Below are 17,616 nucleotides of genomic sequence, written 5' to 3'. Positions count from 1 at the left end.
CAAGTTAAACATTTAGAAACGTAAGCTGCTATATCCTTTTTCATTCCTATCCACCAGAAATTTTTCCTTAAATCCTGGTACATCTTATCACTTCCTGGATGCATCGTATATTTAGATTTATGGGCTTCTTCTAATATATGGTGGCGTAGATTTCCTAATTTAGGTATCCACATTCTCTTTTTATGGAATCTCCAAATTCCATCAGTTCCTTGTTCTAATTCTTTAATCATTCCTTTTAATTTTTCAGTATCATCCTTGATTACTGATTCTTGTGCTTTTCTAATCTGATCGTTTAAATCTACTTGTAGATTTAATTTAAGAGAACGTACCTTTTTTGGTTTTTCATGATATTTTCGGTTCAAAGCATCAGCCACCACTACATTGGCTTTTCCTGCATGATACTGAATATCACAATCATAATCACTAAGAATCTCCATCCAGCGTCTTTGTCTCATATTCAACTCTTTTTGCCCGAAGACATACCTTAAACTCTTATGATCTGTGAATACGGTAAACTTACTACCATAAAGATAATGTCTCCAAATCTTAAGAGCAAAAATTATGGCTCCTAGTTCTAGATCATGGGTTGAATAATTCTCTTCATGATTCTTAAGTTGTCTAGATGCGTAAGCTATCACCTTTTGACGTTGCATTAACACACATCCATAACCTAATTTAGAAGCGTCACAATAGACTACAAAGTCTTTAGATCCTTCTGGTAATGCTAATATAGGTGCATGGGTTAGTCTTTGCTTAAGGATTCTAAAGGCTTCTTCTTGTTTTGGTCCCCATTCAAACTTAATGAATTATAGGTTAACTTGGTTAAGGGAATGACTATTCTAGAAAAATCTCGAATGAATCTTTTATAGTAACCGGTCAATCCTAAGAAACTTCCAACCTCGGTTGGTGATTCAGGGGTTTTCCATTGGGTAATTGCCTCGATCTTTGTTGGATCCACATGAATTCCTTCATGATTAACTAAGTGTCCAAGAAATTGTACCTGCTCTAACCAAAACTCGCACTTGGAAAACATAGCATAAAGCTTTTCCTTTCTTAATAAACTTAAAAGTAAGTGTAAATGCTTTGCATGTTCCTCTTTACTCTTAGAGTAAATTAGAATATCATCAATAAAAAAAATTATGAATTTATCCAAATATGGCTTACATATTCGGTTCATCATGTCCATAAATGCGGCTGGGGCATTGGTTAAACCAAATGGCATGACAGTAAATTCATAATGGCCATACCTGGTTCTAAATGCGGTTTTAGGAATGTCCTCTTCCTGTACCTTTAATTGATGATATCCTGATCTTAAATCGATTTTAGAGAAAAATCGAGCTCCTTGAAGTTGATCGAACAGATCATCGATCCTTGGTAATGGGTACCGATTCTTAATCGTGACCTTGTTCAATTCACAGTAGTCAATGCACATACGCATTGATCCGTCCTTCTTTTTGACAAACAGTATTGGTGCTCCCCATGGCGATGAGCTTGGCTGTATGAATCCTTTCTCCAACAATTCGTCTAACTGTTTCTTCAGTTCTTGCAATTCGGCGGGTGCCAAACGATAGGGTGCTTTGGCAATCGGTGCAGTTCCTGGTAGCAGATGGATTCTGAATTCAACTTCCCTGTCTGGCGGTAATCCTGGCAATTCTTCTGGAAATACATCTGAAAACTGAGACACTACTGGAATGTCTTTTAGTTCTTTTCCTTTAGTGTTAATGATTATAGAAATCAAATATACTATAGATCCTTTTCTTATAAAACTTGTAGTTTTCATCACAGAGATGAACTTAGTGGATCTAACTGGGTTATTCCTTTAATTATGATATTTTCACCCCTTCGTGAATTTACTTGGATTGACTTTTGATCATATAAAATACTGGCTTTATTGGCTATTAACCAATCCATTCCTAATACAACATCAAATCCTGCCAGATTCATTGGGTAAAGGTTTGCAATAAATTTTTGATTAAAAATTTTTATTCTTGCTCCCTGCAAGATTTCAGAAATCCTAACGGTTTCTCCATTTGCTGTCTCTACCAGACATTCTTGTGGTAGTTTAGTTAATGATTGATTTAGAAGTCTGCAAACGAAGTATTAATAAAACTTTTGTTCGCGCCAGAGTCAAATAATACTTTAGCAAAAATATCATTAACTAAAAACCTACCAGCTATGACGTCCGGAATCATCTTGACTTCATCTGCAGTTAGAACAAATGCTCTAGCATTTTTAGGGTTCTTGTTGTTTGTAGCTGGAGCTAATTTCGGACAATTTGGCTTGATGTGACCTTTTTTCCATAGTTGAAACACAGTCCATTACTAGATTTCCTCTTGCAATCTTCTTCCTTGTGTCTTGGTGCTTTGCAGAAATTGCAGTGAGTGGAGCATCTTCCTGAATGCTTCTTTCTGCAGGTTTTGCAGTACGGTGCAGAGGTAGAACCTACATTCCTACGGTTGGAATTCCTAGAACGGAATTATTGGGTAAGCCTTTGGGTTAGGTTTCTCTTCTGGTCTTCTTCTCTAGTACGGATTAATTCATCTGTCAAGGTATTGGCTAGTTCTGCAGCTTCTTCTATGGTTTGAGGTCTAGCTGCCTTGACTACATGCCTAATCTCCCCGATTAATCCCCAGATGTAACGGGAGATTAATACTGGTTCAGGTGATGCAAGGGTTGGCACTATTCTAGCATATTCGAAGAATGTAGTAGTGTACCCCTTACTATCTACTCCGGTCATTCTAAGGTTCAGAAACTTGTTTGCTATTTATTCCTTTTCATTAGGAGGGCAGAATTTCCTTTCTACCATGTTTTTGAATTCTTCCCATTCCATGTTATATACCCTATCACTTCCTCTTGACTGGAGGATAGTGTTCCACCATTCTAGGGCTGAGTTCTTAAATAGATTAGAAGCAAACATTATCTTATCTTCTTCAGCACACTTGCTTATTTTCAGAACAGCCTCAGTCTTCTCTATCCAGCGTAGAGCTGCAATGGGTCCTTCATTGCCCGAGAATTCTATTGGTTTGCAGGACCAGAATTCTTTATAAGAACAACCATATGGCATGGTTCTTCTTCTTTTGGGAATGGGCACTTGAAGTACGGGTCCATTGTTCACGCTGTGTTCTAGTTCAGTTGGTCACTTACCGCTATACTTACTTTTATTTTCGGCTTCCTTAACATTTTGGATAATAAATGTCATTGCATCTATGATTCCTTGTGCCACTATATGTTGGATGGCACCATTATCCACATGGTTTCCATTGTTATTCGGATTCTCATTATTCAGATTATCGTTATTCGAGTTGTTGTCGTCCTGGATATTATCATTCTGGTTTTCCTGATTCACTTCGTTGTCCATTTGAATTTTTAAACATTTACCACATATTAATATCACCAATAATATTTGAATATAGCCAATCACATGACACGCATTTTGGTCAAAAACGTCGAGCATTGCGACTTTTACTCTATTCATATACTATGCGTCTATTACATACTTGTACTGAATTTAAAATTACAATACCGACTGAAATTTAAAGTTACACTACTAGTAGTAGGCATCCGTAGGTTTTTTTATACACATACACACATATTTATTATTATTATATTATTATTGTTGTTATTATTATTATTATTATTATTATTATTATTATTATTATTATTATTATTATTATTTCTACCATCTCCACCATCGATTCAAGGATATGGATTCATCCAAAAATCTATATTGCGTTCGTCGTATTTCCATACGAGACGCTCTCCCAACTGTCTCATTCTGTCACTGCTTTCTAAAATTTCTTCACCAAAAGTCCTAAGTTCTTGTACGTTGTCTGCACTCATTGGGGGTGCAGGTTCTAGGACTGGGTTTGGAATCTGGGGTGCGGGTTCCTGGTACGGGGCCTGGTATAGGTAAGCATTCTCTAAAATCTCCCTAATGAATGCATCGTTATCGTAATAGAGATCTAAAGGATCTAACCCCGGGTAGGCTCCTAGATTGGGCATAGGCAAATCTTCATGGATGGGGTAACGTTGCACATAGTCCCTGTTGTCATCCCACCATATGGGTCGTAATTTGGGTCTAGGGGATTTGGTGCAGGTACGCTAGGTATTTCCTCCGGATTGAAATCATGCATTTCTACTTGGTTTTCAGGGTTTTCTATTTCCATGGGTTGGTCAGGAATTGGTGGTTGTGGTTGTGGTTGTGGTGCTAACATTTGCTCCAGGTTTGGGTCAGCTGCAGTGGTTGCTAAGATATGGATATTGGCTATACCCCTATTAAGCACATCTTGGGCATAAGCATCGGTTTCTCTTTTAGCTGCGGCTAGTGCTCTCTGGTCTTATAACTTTTTCATACGCTTTCTACGCTCGTGTGCTCCCCTACTGAACCATCCCCTCTTTTTCTGAGGAAATGACTCTTCAGTTTGAGCCTTAAATACGAATATTCCTTCTTCTGTATCAGCAGAGTACCCCGAGAGGGCAGGCTGAGAAGAGGCACCTTCGCTTCTAGGCGAACTAGACAATTGACGATACGCGTCAGATGGTCCTTGGTCGCTCATACTGTAAACTAACAAATAGTCAGATAACACATAACAAGAAAATACAATTATGCATGTATTCCTTTATTTATTTCCTAACACTTAGAATTTTGGTGTCAGTAGAACACTTCTGTGGCTGAATCAATGGCTTAGCTCTGATACCACCTTCTGTCACAACCCCAACCCCTATCCCGGGAGTGGGTGGCCGTGATCCAGTTTCGGTGGTATCCTGTTATTGTCTAATTTGGCAGCGAAATTTTCATCAGGACCGTAGTTAGGAAATATTTTATCAGAGTAAAATACCACACTTTTATAATATTAAACACACGGGTAAAACCCAAGTTTTCAGTACACACATCTTCATAGGGATACACCCTATTTTTATTTAATAAAAACATCTATTTTATTATTAGGTAACTTTATTACCACTTTTCCAAGCCTCCAGTGCTGTCCAGCTGGCTTCTATTTGGCTTTCACATTTTGTTACCTGAAACGCGTTTAAAAATATTTTGTCAGTGGGAAATACTGGTGATTGAATTCCAGTTTAATCAAGTTTAAATAAAAACCATTGTACTGTATTGAGGGCGATCTCACAATTACATTTGTTTCCAAGTTATAACAATTAACATCCATGGTACTGTCATACTCAACTTGTGGAAATGGTACTCCTTGACCAGGTGGTAACAAACTTTGTATACAAAACCCCAACATACTCATGATAATTGTATTCTTACAAATACTCAATAACTGCTTAGTATATAATTAATCGTGTGAGGTTTTGTAAAAACAGTTAACACAAAAAGAGGATTACTCACATTGCTGTCTTAGGATTTTCAGTAAGGATTTCCTGGGAATAATCTATAAATTACACAAATGCACACGTGTTAGTATAATAACCCATGTTAACATTAGCAATACCCTCCCTGAGATGGCATTCCAACGACTACGTTGGGCAGAACCACGACAGCCGTTACGGAACCCTAGATCAATCTGGCAGAGTATCTAATACGTCTCCAGGGGTTATGATACTTACATCGTAGCAGAACCTCGCTATGTAAAATTGAGAGAAAGAAAGAAAGTTTTGGACGAGACAGACTGAAGACCCGAGCTCCCATTATATAGGGGCTGAATTCGAGTTCTACACAGCCCGCGTAAGAGAAGACAAGGGCCTACGCGGCCCGAGTCAACTCTTGTCAACGCCCTAGCTCGTTCGGATCATCGACTAGACCTGCCACGATGATGACACGTGTCGGCCTGGGGTGTTGCCGCGTTCTTGATCTCTTGCGGCCCACGTAAGCTTAAGGGGTGGCTTACGCGGCCCGCCTAAGCTTAAAAATTTGATTTTTATTTATTTTATTAATATTTAAGGTATTCGGGGCCCGTTTTCACGTATGGGGTGTATTTTTTGGACATATTAGGATATTTTAAATATTTTTAGGGTGTCAGAAAAATTATGAGGGTGTCGGTTTCAGGTTGTTATAATTTCCCACAAAACTCTTGAGAAAGAAAGAGTTGGAGAGAATCTAGGGAGAGGTGGACAGTTGTAGAGAAAAGGGGGAGATATCGGAGAGTGGAATTAAGGAGAGGGAGCTGGCCAACCTCCCCCTTTCTGATGACTGCTACAGACGACGGTGATAATGGTGGTCACTCCGGTGACGGTGGCGATTCTCCGATGATAATAGATTGGTGATGTTTTTATGTGGGGTCGTTCATGGCGGTTAGAGACGATGATGATGGTTTTGGAATTCTTCGACGATGACAGCTGGTCATTGCCTTTTCTCTCTCATGTAAACAGGTTTTCTATCACGATCCACCGACGATTTGATTCTTGTGTGGCTGGGTAACTTGTGGGTCTGTTGATGAAGAGTGTTGATAAGAGAGAGAGAGAGATAGAGAGAGAGAGAGAGAAAGAGAGAGAGAGAGAGAGAGAGAGAGAGGTTGATGAAGGAAGTGTGACACCCGGATATTTTAGCCTGTACTGTACTAGTGTGACACATGTTATGAATAAACAACAGTATTTTATTAAATGTGGTGTTATTATGTGGAATGTGTTATGTTGGAAAAATCCAAACTTTGTTAAATATTATGTTGACAATAATAAGATAAACGCTTATCGCGCAACGAACAAAGTGCGAAACGAATGTCGGTGACCATACGGTTACTGTTAAAATCCTAAAAATATTCCGTTATGACTAAAGTTCTATTTTTAATCATATTCATGAAGAAAAATTAATTAGAACGCTTAAAATCTCTATTTTGCAAATTTAAGCGCATACTGCGCAATACAACGCGTATACTTCAAAATACAGACAATGTAGTCAGTCAAGACAAATAAAATATGGTTCAACAATACTATGGCGAATTAAATTTTATAGAATAATAAAAATAAATATAAACGCCATATAACACGATTAAAACGCGAGATAAGATATCCCGTAGTCAGTTAAATACCTGTATTACCTAATATATATATATATATATATATATATATACACACACTAGTCGTTTACCCGCGCGATGCGGTGGGAAACATCACTTAGATTGGTGAGTTTAGGGCTATGTACGGGGATGTAGTTTTTGATGTGCCATGCGACGACGATGGTGTCAGTGTAGCAGAACGTGAGGGTCAGTTGCAGCCTTCTTCCGCGGCGGAGAATCAACGGTGTGCGGCGATTGGTGGTTTCGTGATAGCGTTTGGTGGTTATTGTGTGATGGCCGGTTACTGGCTTGAGGAGAAAACAAAGAAAATTGTATGATTCTAGGTATGTTATGAGGGGTTTTTAAGATGTGGGTAAATCAACTGTTTTGAATGATAAATCGTATCATCAGATACAATGAGGTCTTCGGCAGCCGCGAAGCTTGACGTTTTCGATGGGTGGTAACTATGTAAATAACATTTAAAAAAAGAAAACACTGACATCTGCGCATGCGGCGAAGGCAACATATTACAATGCCACACTCTAAAGCTTGAAAATTTTAGAGGTTTGTTAGGTGATTAAGAACATCCAACAATGTACTTATTCGGTTCACGCTTCTATCATTGTAGATGCCATTAAAAAGAACATCACCAAACCCAGAACCAAAAGAAAACCCATAACCAAAAGAATACCGGTTAGTTCAGTTTATTAAGCTCCTTATGTTTTGTCTATTTAGCTCGTTATGTCTACACGTGTCATAGTGTTCCAAAAGAATATGGTTTGTTAAGCTCCTTATGAATCGAAAGAGTTAGCAATGACGCATAAAAGTGTTAATTCGGTATGTTAAGCTCGTTACATCCCACATGTCACACAATACTAATACGTAATACATTTATAATAGTCAACTAAAGGGTTCGGTTTATAATAGTCAACTAAAGGGTTCGGGTCTGAATATAATATGAAACGCAACCGAGTTCCTTGATAAACATGTTGACCAGTGGTAGGGAATCAAAAATACAACCACTTATCAGTGTGCTATACATGTAACTTATATGATAACATTTATTATATTCTTTAATGTTGTCAATGAGCAGAGTGCAAACTTCCAACCAACGCTTCGATTAAGATTACATAACAATGCATCAATCCACTCAGTCTTTCCTGAATTGAGTACTCCGGTGACTACGTTCAACTCTCCCGGCACAACCTGAGCACAGACCACGTCATTGTGAAAAGAAGCTTAAAAAGAAAATTGATTGCCCAAAGTGTACTTATAATGCCTAAAACCTCTTGTGAAAAGAAGCCTAAACCATCCAAAATTATTTTATTTAAAATTTTTAACTATTGTTAAAATAATATAAGGTGATTAAGGTCTTCTAATCACTAATGACACTGTTATTTATATAAAATAAAATAATTGGTAAAAAATGTTTTGAATGAGAGTATTTCACCTAATAGTGACCAAGTTTCTTCATCATTTCATTTAAGTCACTCAAAACATATTTCCAGCTACAAAGAACATCAAAATTCAATATAATTCCACTGTTGTATTTTTTTGGTAAATGTTAAAAGTGACATTGAAATGTGAAATTTGGTTAATATTTAATGATTACGTTTTCAAGTTTAACCTAAAGTAAACGGTAATTGCGAAGTAAAAAGTTACTTATTATATCCAAGTCTCATTATTGTTCCATTTAGGCCTTTCAATTTAGTTGGTTATATATAAGTGACTTTACTGGCACAATAATGAAACTCGGTTACTATTTTATTACTTTATCCCGTTTTGGATCAAACCAACTTTAGCCAGCCTGTTTTGGGATGTAACAAATGGTTACAGGTTTTAAAGAGCAATTAACATACATTATATAAATCCTCCAATGCTTTCCATCCGGTTGAAATGCTCCATACCAAGGGTTTGATGGTAATATGCATCAATTTCACTGAAGTAATATCTGAAGTTGAGTAACCCTTTAATAGGGTACAATTCAGCAGACTCAATAAGTTCCCTCAATACAGCTGGGCCCATGAACATGAGAACCTCATTAGCATCTTTAAAACGCTCATTTTCATTTTTACTTGGCCAAGTGACTCGTCAAGACCTGTTTAAATAATAATAAAACTTTAGGAGCGTTATTGTAAATCACACACTTCACTTCCAATCATAAGTAGGGTCAACATCAACATTCATCAAAGCCAACCTTTCTTTTCCAAGGCGGCATGATAGCTCTTCAGCTAAGGCTTGACCAGGCGCGTCTCCATCGGGGGCAAGTATTATGCGAGACGCCTGCAAAATAGCAAAATTTATGCTGACCTTAAAATTTTTAAATCTATATATACAGATATAGATGTCACAAATGGACGGGTCAGATAATAGGTCAAAACGAGTTGACCCGCACCACTTTGTTGTTCATTTTAGACTTTTGGAAAATAACTAACACGTTAAATATGATTGAAAAAACTAAGCTACTGCAACAATAATCCATACAATTAAGTAAACCGATTTAGAAGGTTGTATATGAATTCTAGAAAGAAAAGCGTAACACTTTGGGTGACTTTGGACCGATTTGACCTATTCCATTCTTAGTTACATATTTATTTGACCCATTTGAGAATACAACAAGACCTAAATCGACCCAATTGATCGTACAAGTGTCAAGTTTTTATTGTTTATAAAAGTCCATGTTTAGTGTTCATACTTTTTCGGAAATTTTCACCACTTGAAGGAAACTGCTGAATGGGGCAAACAAGCCGAAAGGCGTCTAAGACAAAATTTTAATATTTTAAAACCTCCAAAATTATGTTATTCAAAAAATTAGATTATTACTGACATAATACATGAGTTGTGATAAAAAAAAGTTCCGGGCCAACCCAACTTGTAATGGCCAGCTTCAACCCAAACCGATCAAAACCTGCAGAACCCATTCAGTGCAGCAATTGGTACAGTAGTTGAACCCACCCACAAAACCAGCAGCCCATTTTGCAATATGATGCCGCCAAATTTGATGCAACCAGTTCTCGATAGTGCCTTTTGCAGAGTGTTGACCAAAACTGAGACCCAACAATATCAGCTCTTTTGCATCGTAACATACAGCTGCATTTGGAATTTAGCCAATTTGACATTATGAAACTGCGAGTCATGAAACCACTCAAACGGTTGAAAATTGTCCAAGTTCAATTCTAATCAAGTACATATTTATTGTAGCAACAGGCTAAAAGTTGTAAATAAGAAGATCTACTTATAGGTTAGCCACCGTTAAATGAAGTCTACATAATACAGTACAAAAATACATGTTTTGAATTAGCGAACATCTCACCTCGGGCTTTAAGTCCCGGTGAACCACACCTTGAAGATGACAAAACGCAACAACTATCAACATTTGTATTAACACCCCCTTAGCATCATAGTCCGTGTATTTTCTGCCCCTGCAACGTACGCAATTCTTTTAAAATACTCGCTTTTGAAGAAAAAAATACAACTTCAAATACATACAACACGAAATGCTAACCTTGAAAGTATTCTATCTAAAAGCACTCCTCCTTCACATAACCTGAGAAAAACAAGTATGAATATTTAATTAAGATGCAATATTTGCAATATAGAAGTAATAGTGAAAATAAAAAGAGAATTTTAAAATGCAAGACTTACTCCATTACAAGGACGACATAACCATGGTCCTCGTATGCATCATAAAAGTTTATTAGATTGCTACGTCCTGTCAAAAAATTAATTAATATTCTTTTATCCAAAAATATTAATTAATTCTTGAAAAAAAAAACCGTCAAATACCATTTAAGATTTTAACCTTAATCAGTCATATTTTAACAATAATCACCAAGCCTACCAAAAAAAAAGTTATACAAAATTATAAAATAAATGTTCTTCCCATAGCTACGCCTTATTACTTCTGGAGCAACATAATATGCACTACCAACTATATCAAGAACCCAAAAAGTTATACAAAATTATAAAATAAATGTTCTTGTTTAATTGAAAGATCTATTCAAAAACACCCAAACTCTATTTAAAAATATGAAATAAACCATTATAACTCTTCATATAAAGATATTTAAAGATCCAAACATCTGATACATTATATAAAACAATAAAACACATATGTTCAAGAATAGTACCTGGTTCTTGGTAACAATGAGCTTCTTTTTGGTGTACCCTCAAACCTGTCTAATATTCATGGATAAAACATTATCCTTGTGCAATTTTACAACTGTAATCCAACGTATACAAAAGTATGAAAAAACAAAAACAATATAACATAATGAAGCCCTATTATTTGGTACTTACTGTGTTTAAGCATCTTGAGAAAGGCTAGAGAAGAGACATACACTTGCTTAGAACAAAAAGCAAAGTCGTAAAGCAAAACTCATATGGCCGGAAATTAAACGATCGAAACCAAAACTCACCTGATATCGTATGTAGGGTAAAAGACCCTAACCAACTTAAAAAACCATTTTTAGACCTAAAAAACACCAGAGAATAACCTAAAATTATCCATCCAAAATACAACAAACAGACCTAGATTTACACACAGCAAAATATAGCCTAATAAATAACCAAAAACCCTAATTTTTCGAATCAAAGAGCAGCATGATACCCACACGCAGAACACCGGCTCTTCAGCAAATGTTACGTAGCAGGATACGACACATAAGAAAAAAATTTTTGAATCAGTGTGAGAAATTGAGACGACTTACGGTGGTGGTTGTTCAGAGCGGTTGTGGTGGTTGCGAACGGCGGTGGTGGCTGCGATTGGGATCTCCGAGTCTCCGGTGAAAGGCTAGATCTGAATGGAGAATGCATTGAGATTTGTTTATCGATCCGATGTTAATGAGAAAGGTAGATCTTGAATCGCCTTGGAGAAAAACCCTAGATCCAGATCTGGAATCGCCAGATAGAGAGAGAGAGAGAGGAGCAAGGAAGCGGGATTTTGAAATGTTTTGAAATGAATGTGAACTGATGTATCCGTGTTTTTTTTAAGTAGAAGGGTATAAGTGGAAAGTGATGTTTTCTGATGTTTAAAAGACTTGTACATTATGCTTTAGGGGTGTTTTAAAGAAATTTCAATGACCTTAAGAAGTCCTTTGGATATGCTTATTAATATAGTATACATATATATGTATGCATGCATGGTGTATGAGTGTGAGGGTGTCACACCCTAACTAATGGCGGAAACATCGGAGTGAGACGAAATAGATTACTCATTGCATCATTACACTAAAGTGACAATAAGATTAAAGATAAACTGATTTCATTCATAGCAAAATTGTTACAATACATGAAACTTGAAATACAGCATGTCCAAAACAAGAAAACAAGAAAACAATAAACGATTCCATTCTTGGGTGGTTGGTATGGCCCTTGTTAACGATAAACTGAATTCATTGACTGTATATCTCTTAAGTGTTTAGTGATGACATCAGATTCCTAATTGATGGAGAAAGGTCTGGTGGCAAGAACAACTGCTTCTAGGAGGTTTTCAAGTGTTTTCGCTTGACGATTCCATTCTTGGGTGGTTGGTTTGGCCCTTGTATTCTCGGCATTGAGAAATCTTCGTAAACTAAATCACACGTGTATATATGTTGACATTTAAGAGATATACAGTCAAGAAAATCAAGGGCAATGGTGATATATATGCGGATTAGACACAAACAAAATCACCCAACAATTGGCTACAATTTAAGGAATGTGCTTAGTGACAGCATCAGATTCCTAATTGATGGAGAAAGTTCTGGTGGCAAGAAAAGCTGCTTCTAGGAGGTTGTCAAGTGTTTTCGCTCGACGATTCCATTCTTGGGTGGTTGGTTTGGCCATTGTTCCTGTAATTCGAATCCTAGCCCGGAATATCCCATTTTAATTTTACACCATTGTGAACCTTACGCCTTTTTTACACTCTGATCGAGGTTCTCGGCATTGAGAAATCTTTATAAACTAAATCACACGTGTATATGTTGACATTTAAGAGATATGCAGTCAAGAAAATCAAGGGCAGTGGTGATATATATGCGGATTAGACACCAAAAAAAAACACTCGACAAATGGCTACAATTCAAGGATTGTGTTTAGTTACGGCATTAGACTCCTAATTGATGGAGAAAGGTCTGGTGGGAAGAAAAGCTGCTTCTAGGAGGTAATCAAGTGTTTTCGCTCGACGATTCCATTCTTGGGTGGTTGGTTTGGCCCTTGTTCCAGTAACTCGAATCCTAGCCCGGTATATCCCATTTTAATTTTACACCATTGTGAACCTTACGCCTCTTTTCTCTCTGATCGAAGTTCTCGGCATTGAAAAATATTTGTAAACTAAATCACACTTGTATATGTTGACATTTAAGAGATATATAGTCAAGAAAATCAAGGGCAATGGTGATATATATGCGGATTAGACACAAAAAAAAACACTCGACAAATGGCTACAATTTAAGGAATGTGTTTAGTGACGGCATCAGATTCCAAGGTGATGGAGAAAGTTCTGGTGGCAAGAAAAGCTGCTTCTAGGAGGTTGTAAAGTGTTTTCGCTCGACGATTCCATTCTAGGGTGGTTGGTTTGGCCCTTGTTCCTGTAACTCGAATCCTAGCCCGATATATCCATTTTAATCTTACACCAGTGTGAACCTTACGCCTTTTTTACTCTCTGATCGAGGTTCTCGGCATTGAAAAATCTTCGTAAACTAAATCACACGTGTATATGTTGACATTTAAGAGATATACAGTCAAGAAAATCAAGGGCAATGGTGATATATGTGCGGATTAGACACCAAAAAAAACAATTAACAAATGGCTACAATTTAAGGAATGTGTTTAGTGACGGCATCAGATTCCTAATTGATGCAGAAAGGTCTGGTGGCAACAAAATCTGCTCTAGGAGGTTGTCAAGTGTTTTCGCTCAACGATTCCATTCTTGGGTGGTTGGTTTGGCCCTTTTTCCTGTAACTCGAATCCTAGCCCGATATATCCCATTTTAATTTTACACCATTGTGAACCTTATGCCTTTTTTTACACTCTGATCGAGGTTCTCGGCATTGAAAAATCTTTATAAACTAAATCACACGTGTATATGTTGACATTTAAGAGATACGCAGTCAAGAAAATCAAGGGCAATGGTGATATATATGTGGATTAGACACCAAAAAAAACACTCGACAAATGGCTACAATTTAAGGAATGTGTTTAGTTACGGCATCAGATTCCTAATTGATGGAGAAAGGTCTGGTGGCAATAAAAGCTGCTTCTAGGATGTTGTCAAGTGTTTTCGCTCGACGATTCCATTCTTGGTGGTTGGTTTGGCCCTTGTTCCTGTAACTCGAATCCTAGCCCGGTATATCCCATTTTAATTTTACACCATTGGGAACCTTACGCCTCTTTTACTCTCTAATCGAGGTTCTCGACATTGAAAAATCTTCATAAATTAAATCACACTTGTATATGTTGACATTTAAGAGATATATAGTCAAGAAAATCAAGGGCAATGGAGATATATTTGCGGATTAGACACCAAAAAAAAAAAACACTCGACAAAAGGCTACAATTTAAGGAATGTGTTTAGTGACGGCATCAGATTCCAAGTTGATGGAGAAAGGACTGGTGGCAAGAAAAGTTGCTTCTTGGAGGTTGTCAAGTGTTTTCGCTCGACGATTCCATTCTAGGGTGGTTGGTTTGGCCCTTGTTCCTGTAACTCTAATCCTAGCCCGATATATCCCATTTTAATCTTACACCAGTGTGAACCTTACGCCTTTTTTACTTTCTGATCGAGGTTCTCGGCATTGAAAAATCTTCGTAAACTAAATCACACGTGTATATGTTGACATTTAAGAGATATACAGTCAAGAAAATCAAGGGCAATGGTGATATATATGCGGATTAGACACCAAAAAAAAACACTTAACAAATGGCTACAATTTAAGGAATGTGTTTAGTGACGGCATCAGATTCCTAATTGATGCAGAAAGGTCTGGTGGCAAGAAAATATGCTCGAGGAGGTTGTCAAGTGTTTTCGCTCGACGATTCCATTCTTGGGTGGTTGGTTTGGCCCTTTTTCCTGTAACTCGAATCCTAGCTTGATATATCCCATTTTAATTTTACACCATTGTGAACCTTACGCCTTTTTTACTCTCTGATCGAGGTTCTTGGCATTGAAAAATCTTTGTAAACTAAATCACACGTGTATATGTTGACATTTAAGAGATATACATTCAAGAAAATCAAGGGCAATGGTGATATATATATATGCGGATTAGACACAAAAAAAAAAACACTCAACAAATGGCTACAATTTAAGGAATGTGTATAGTGATGGCATCAGATTCCAAGTTGATGGACAAAGGACTGGTGGCAAGAAAAGCTGCTTCTAGGAGGTTGTCAAGTGTTTTCGCTCGACGATTCCATTCTAGGGTGGTTGGTTTGGCCCTTGTTCCTGTAACTCGAATCCTAGCCCGATACATCCCATTTTAATCTTACACCAGTGTGAACCTTACGCCTTTTTTACTCTCTGATCGAGGTTCTCGGCATTGAAAAATCTTCGTAAACTAAATCACACGTGTATATGTTGACATTTAAGAGATATACAGTCAAGAAAATCAAGGGCAATGGTGATATATATGCGGATTAGACACCAAAAAAAAAAAAACACTTAACAAATGGCTACAATTTAAGGAATGTGTTTAGTGACGGCATCAAATTCGAAATTGATGCAGAAAGGTCTGGTGGCAAGAAAATCTACTTTCACACCCCTCCAAGACCCCACCCCGCCTTGGAGGCGTGACATGCCCAGGATCATAGCCACCAATCATATTGAACAACGTATTTAAGTAAATAAAACCAACCACAATACAATTGGTGTCAAAACATAGTTTGAGTTTACAGCGGAAGCAAAACATAAGTTTAATATAAGTTTTCCCCACAACGACCACGCCTCCCAGTGCAAGCTCCTTAAGCTAGGGACCTAACGACCTGCAAGGCATGTAACAACGAGTCAACAACAAAGTTGAGTGAATTCACGGTTGGTTCACTGGCTTACTAGCCCGTATCGCGGTCTCCCAGACATGTGTGTGAAGGTTAGTATTTGTATCGCGTTGCATCTTATCGTATCGCAGCCCTACAGGCATGTGTGCGAAGATTAATGGAGTGGTATCCTACCTCTGGAGGATGGCCGTGCCTTGTAGAAAGTTCGTGAACTCACCTTTGCTTTTGCTTTGCTCGGTTTGCTTATCTTCTTTGATTGTAAGGGTCTTATTTTTGGGCACAGGTTTTTCTGGGATAGAGTTTAGCCTACTGATAAGCCTAATAATCTAACGCACACGAAATTAGGTAAATACTCAATACAACATTTACGACAATTCACGAGATTAAACCCTCACAATGAATGACAAAGTGCAATACTTAACAATTCAGCGGATTCACAACGAATAATAGAGCATAGTCCGAATTCGAACAGCACTCAAATATTCAAGTCGAAATCACGACGAATCAATAAAGTATCAGCTCAATTTGAGCAGCACTTAATCATACGTTGGATAGTTTCAATCGATCGGACGTTGAATCGTAATAGCGATCGAATTAATACCCTGAATCGTAGCAGCACTTAGTGATTGTGTGTGTTAATTGTATTGCTATTGCTCTAATTCGACGTACACAGAGAGTTTGTGCGTCGTTGTAACTTCCTCAGGCAAGTCCCAAGGCCTGCTATTTATAGCCGAATTTTGGTCTTGCTTACGGACCATATGCCTTATCCCTTACGGTCCGTAAGGGACACCTATAATTCTTTGGCTTGCCCTCCACGGGACTAGCCTTGATGAGTCAACAGTTTTAACCAATTAGATTTCTACAACGAGTTATGTGGATAATCATCAAGTAGGAAATATCCCCCCTGAGTTTTAGGGGCCCTGATCCTAATTCTGATTGTTCTGAAACTTTCAGGGTTTGTGCAGAATTACCTGGGGATCTTAATTAGGGTTTCCTTAATAGATAATTAACATCCTAAGTATTGATTTTAGTGAGAGTTGTTACATTCTCCCCTCCTTGTAGAAATCTCGTCCTCGAGATTTATTCGAATAAGTAAGGATACTAGTACTAATCTTTTATACTCGAGAAACTTAACCTTTCTGTCTTCCATATAAAGTGGTTTCTCAACTAATCTTCAAATTTTTCATTCACTTATATGTTTTGAAGAGGTACTACCATCTATTCGTCAGATAGATATTTCTTAAAGTTGGATACATGAAATACTTAGGGAAGACTTAACCTTAGCTGTAACACTTAAAATAAATAACACAATAAAGTATCGAGTCTTTGCACTTGGAGCGAAGCATCGTTGCGGATCATTGAGCACTGTACAGGTTATAGTCTGGTTTTATCAAAAAGCTTTTCCCTTTTTAAAACCAAGTTCACTATAACCAATGGCTCTGATACCACTCTGTCACACCCCTCCAAGACCCCACCCCGCCTTGGAGGCGTGACATACCCAGGATCATAGCCACCAATCATATTGAACAACGTATTTAAGTAAATAAAACCAACCACAATACAATTGGTGTCAAAACATAGTTTGAGTTTACAGCGGAAGCAAAACATAAGTTTAATATAAGTTTTCCCCAAAACGACCACGCCTCCCAGTGCAAGCTCCTTAAGCTAGGGACCTAACGACCTGCAAGGCATG

General features: G+C 37.5%; 1 protein-coding gene across 4 annotated transcripts; it reads right to left on the bottom strand.

Moving 5' to 3' along the window:
- Positions 1-7,897: 7,897 nt before the first annotated feature.
- On the bottom strand, positions 7,898-11,889 carry LOC110934569 (calcium-dependent protein kinase 18-like). Of its 4 annotated transcripts, none has more exons than XR_004891809.1 (10): positions 11,663-11,889; positions 11,253-11,427; positions 11,084-11,132; positions 10,599-10,665; positions 10,459-10,500; positions 10,267-10,375; positions 9,909-10,079; positions 9,151-9,236; positions 8,813-9,051; positions 7,898-8,159 (listed from the first exon to the last, which is right to left on the bottom strand). XR_004891809.1 is itself a non-coding variant. In XM_035989632.1 (4 exons), exons 1-4 carry the CDS (start codon positions 11,766-11,768, stop codon positions 10,017-10,019), a joined length of 321 nt encoding a protein of 106 aa, XP_035845525.1. In that variant the 5' UTR covers positions 11,769-11,889; the 3' UTR covers positions 9,487-10,016. The 4 variants fall into 4 exon arrangements, 1 of the variants encoding a protein (XP_035845525.1); XR_004891810.1 differs by having other exon boundaries at positions 9,909-10,043; XR_004891811.1 differs by lacking the exon at positions 11,253-11,427.
- Between the last annotated feature and the right edge of the window lie 5,727 nt (positions 11,890-17,616).

This window comes from Helianthus annuus, chromosome 4 (genome assembly GCF_002127325.2).
Source record: "Helianthus annuus cultivar XRQ/B chromosome 4, HanXRQr2.0-SUNRISE, whole genome shotgun sequence".
Classification (NCBI taxonomy): domain Eukaryota; kingdom Viridiplantae; phylum Streptophyta; class Magnoliopsida; order Asterales; family Asteraceae; genus Helianthus; species Helianthus annuus.
The sequence above is the reverse complement of the archived record's forward strand: the minus strand, read 5'-3'. Positions and strand labels throughout refer to the sequence as shown.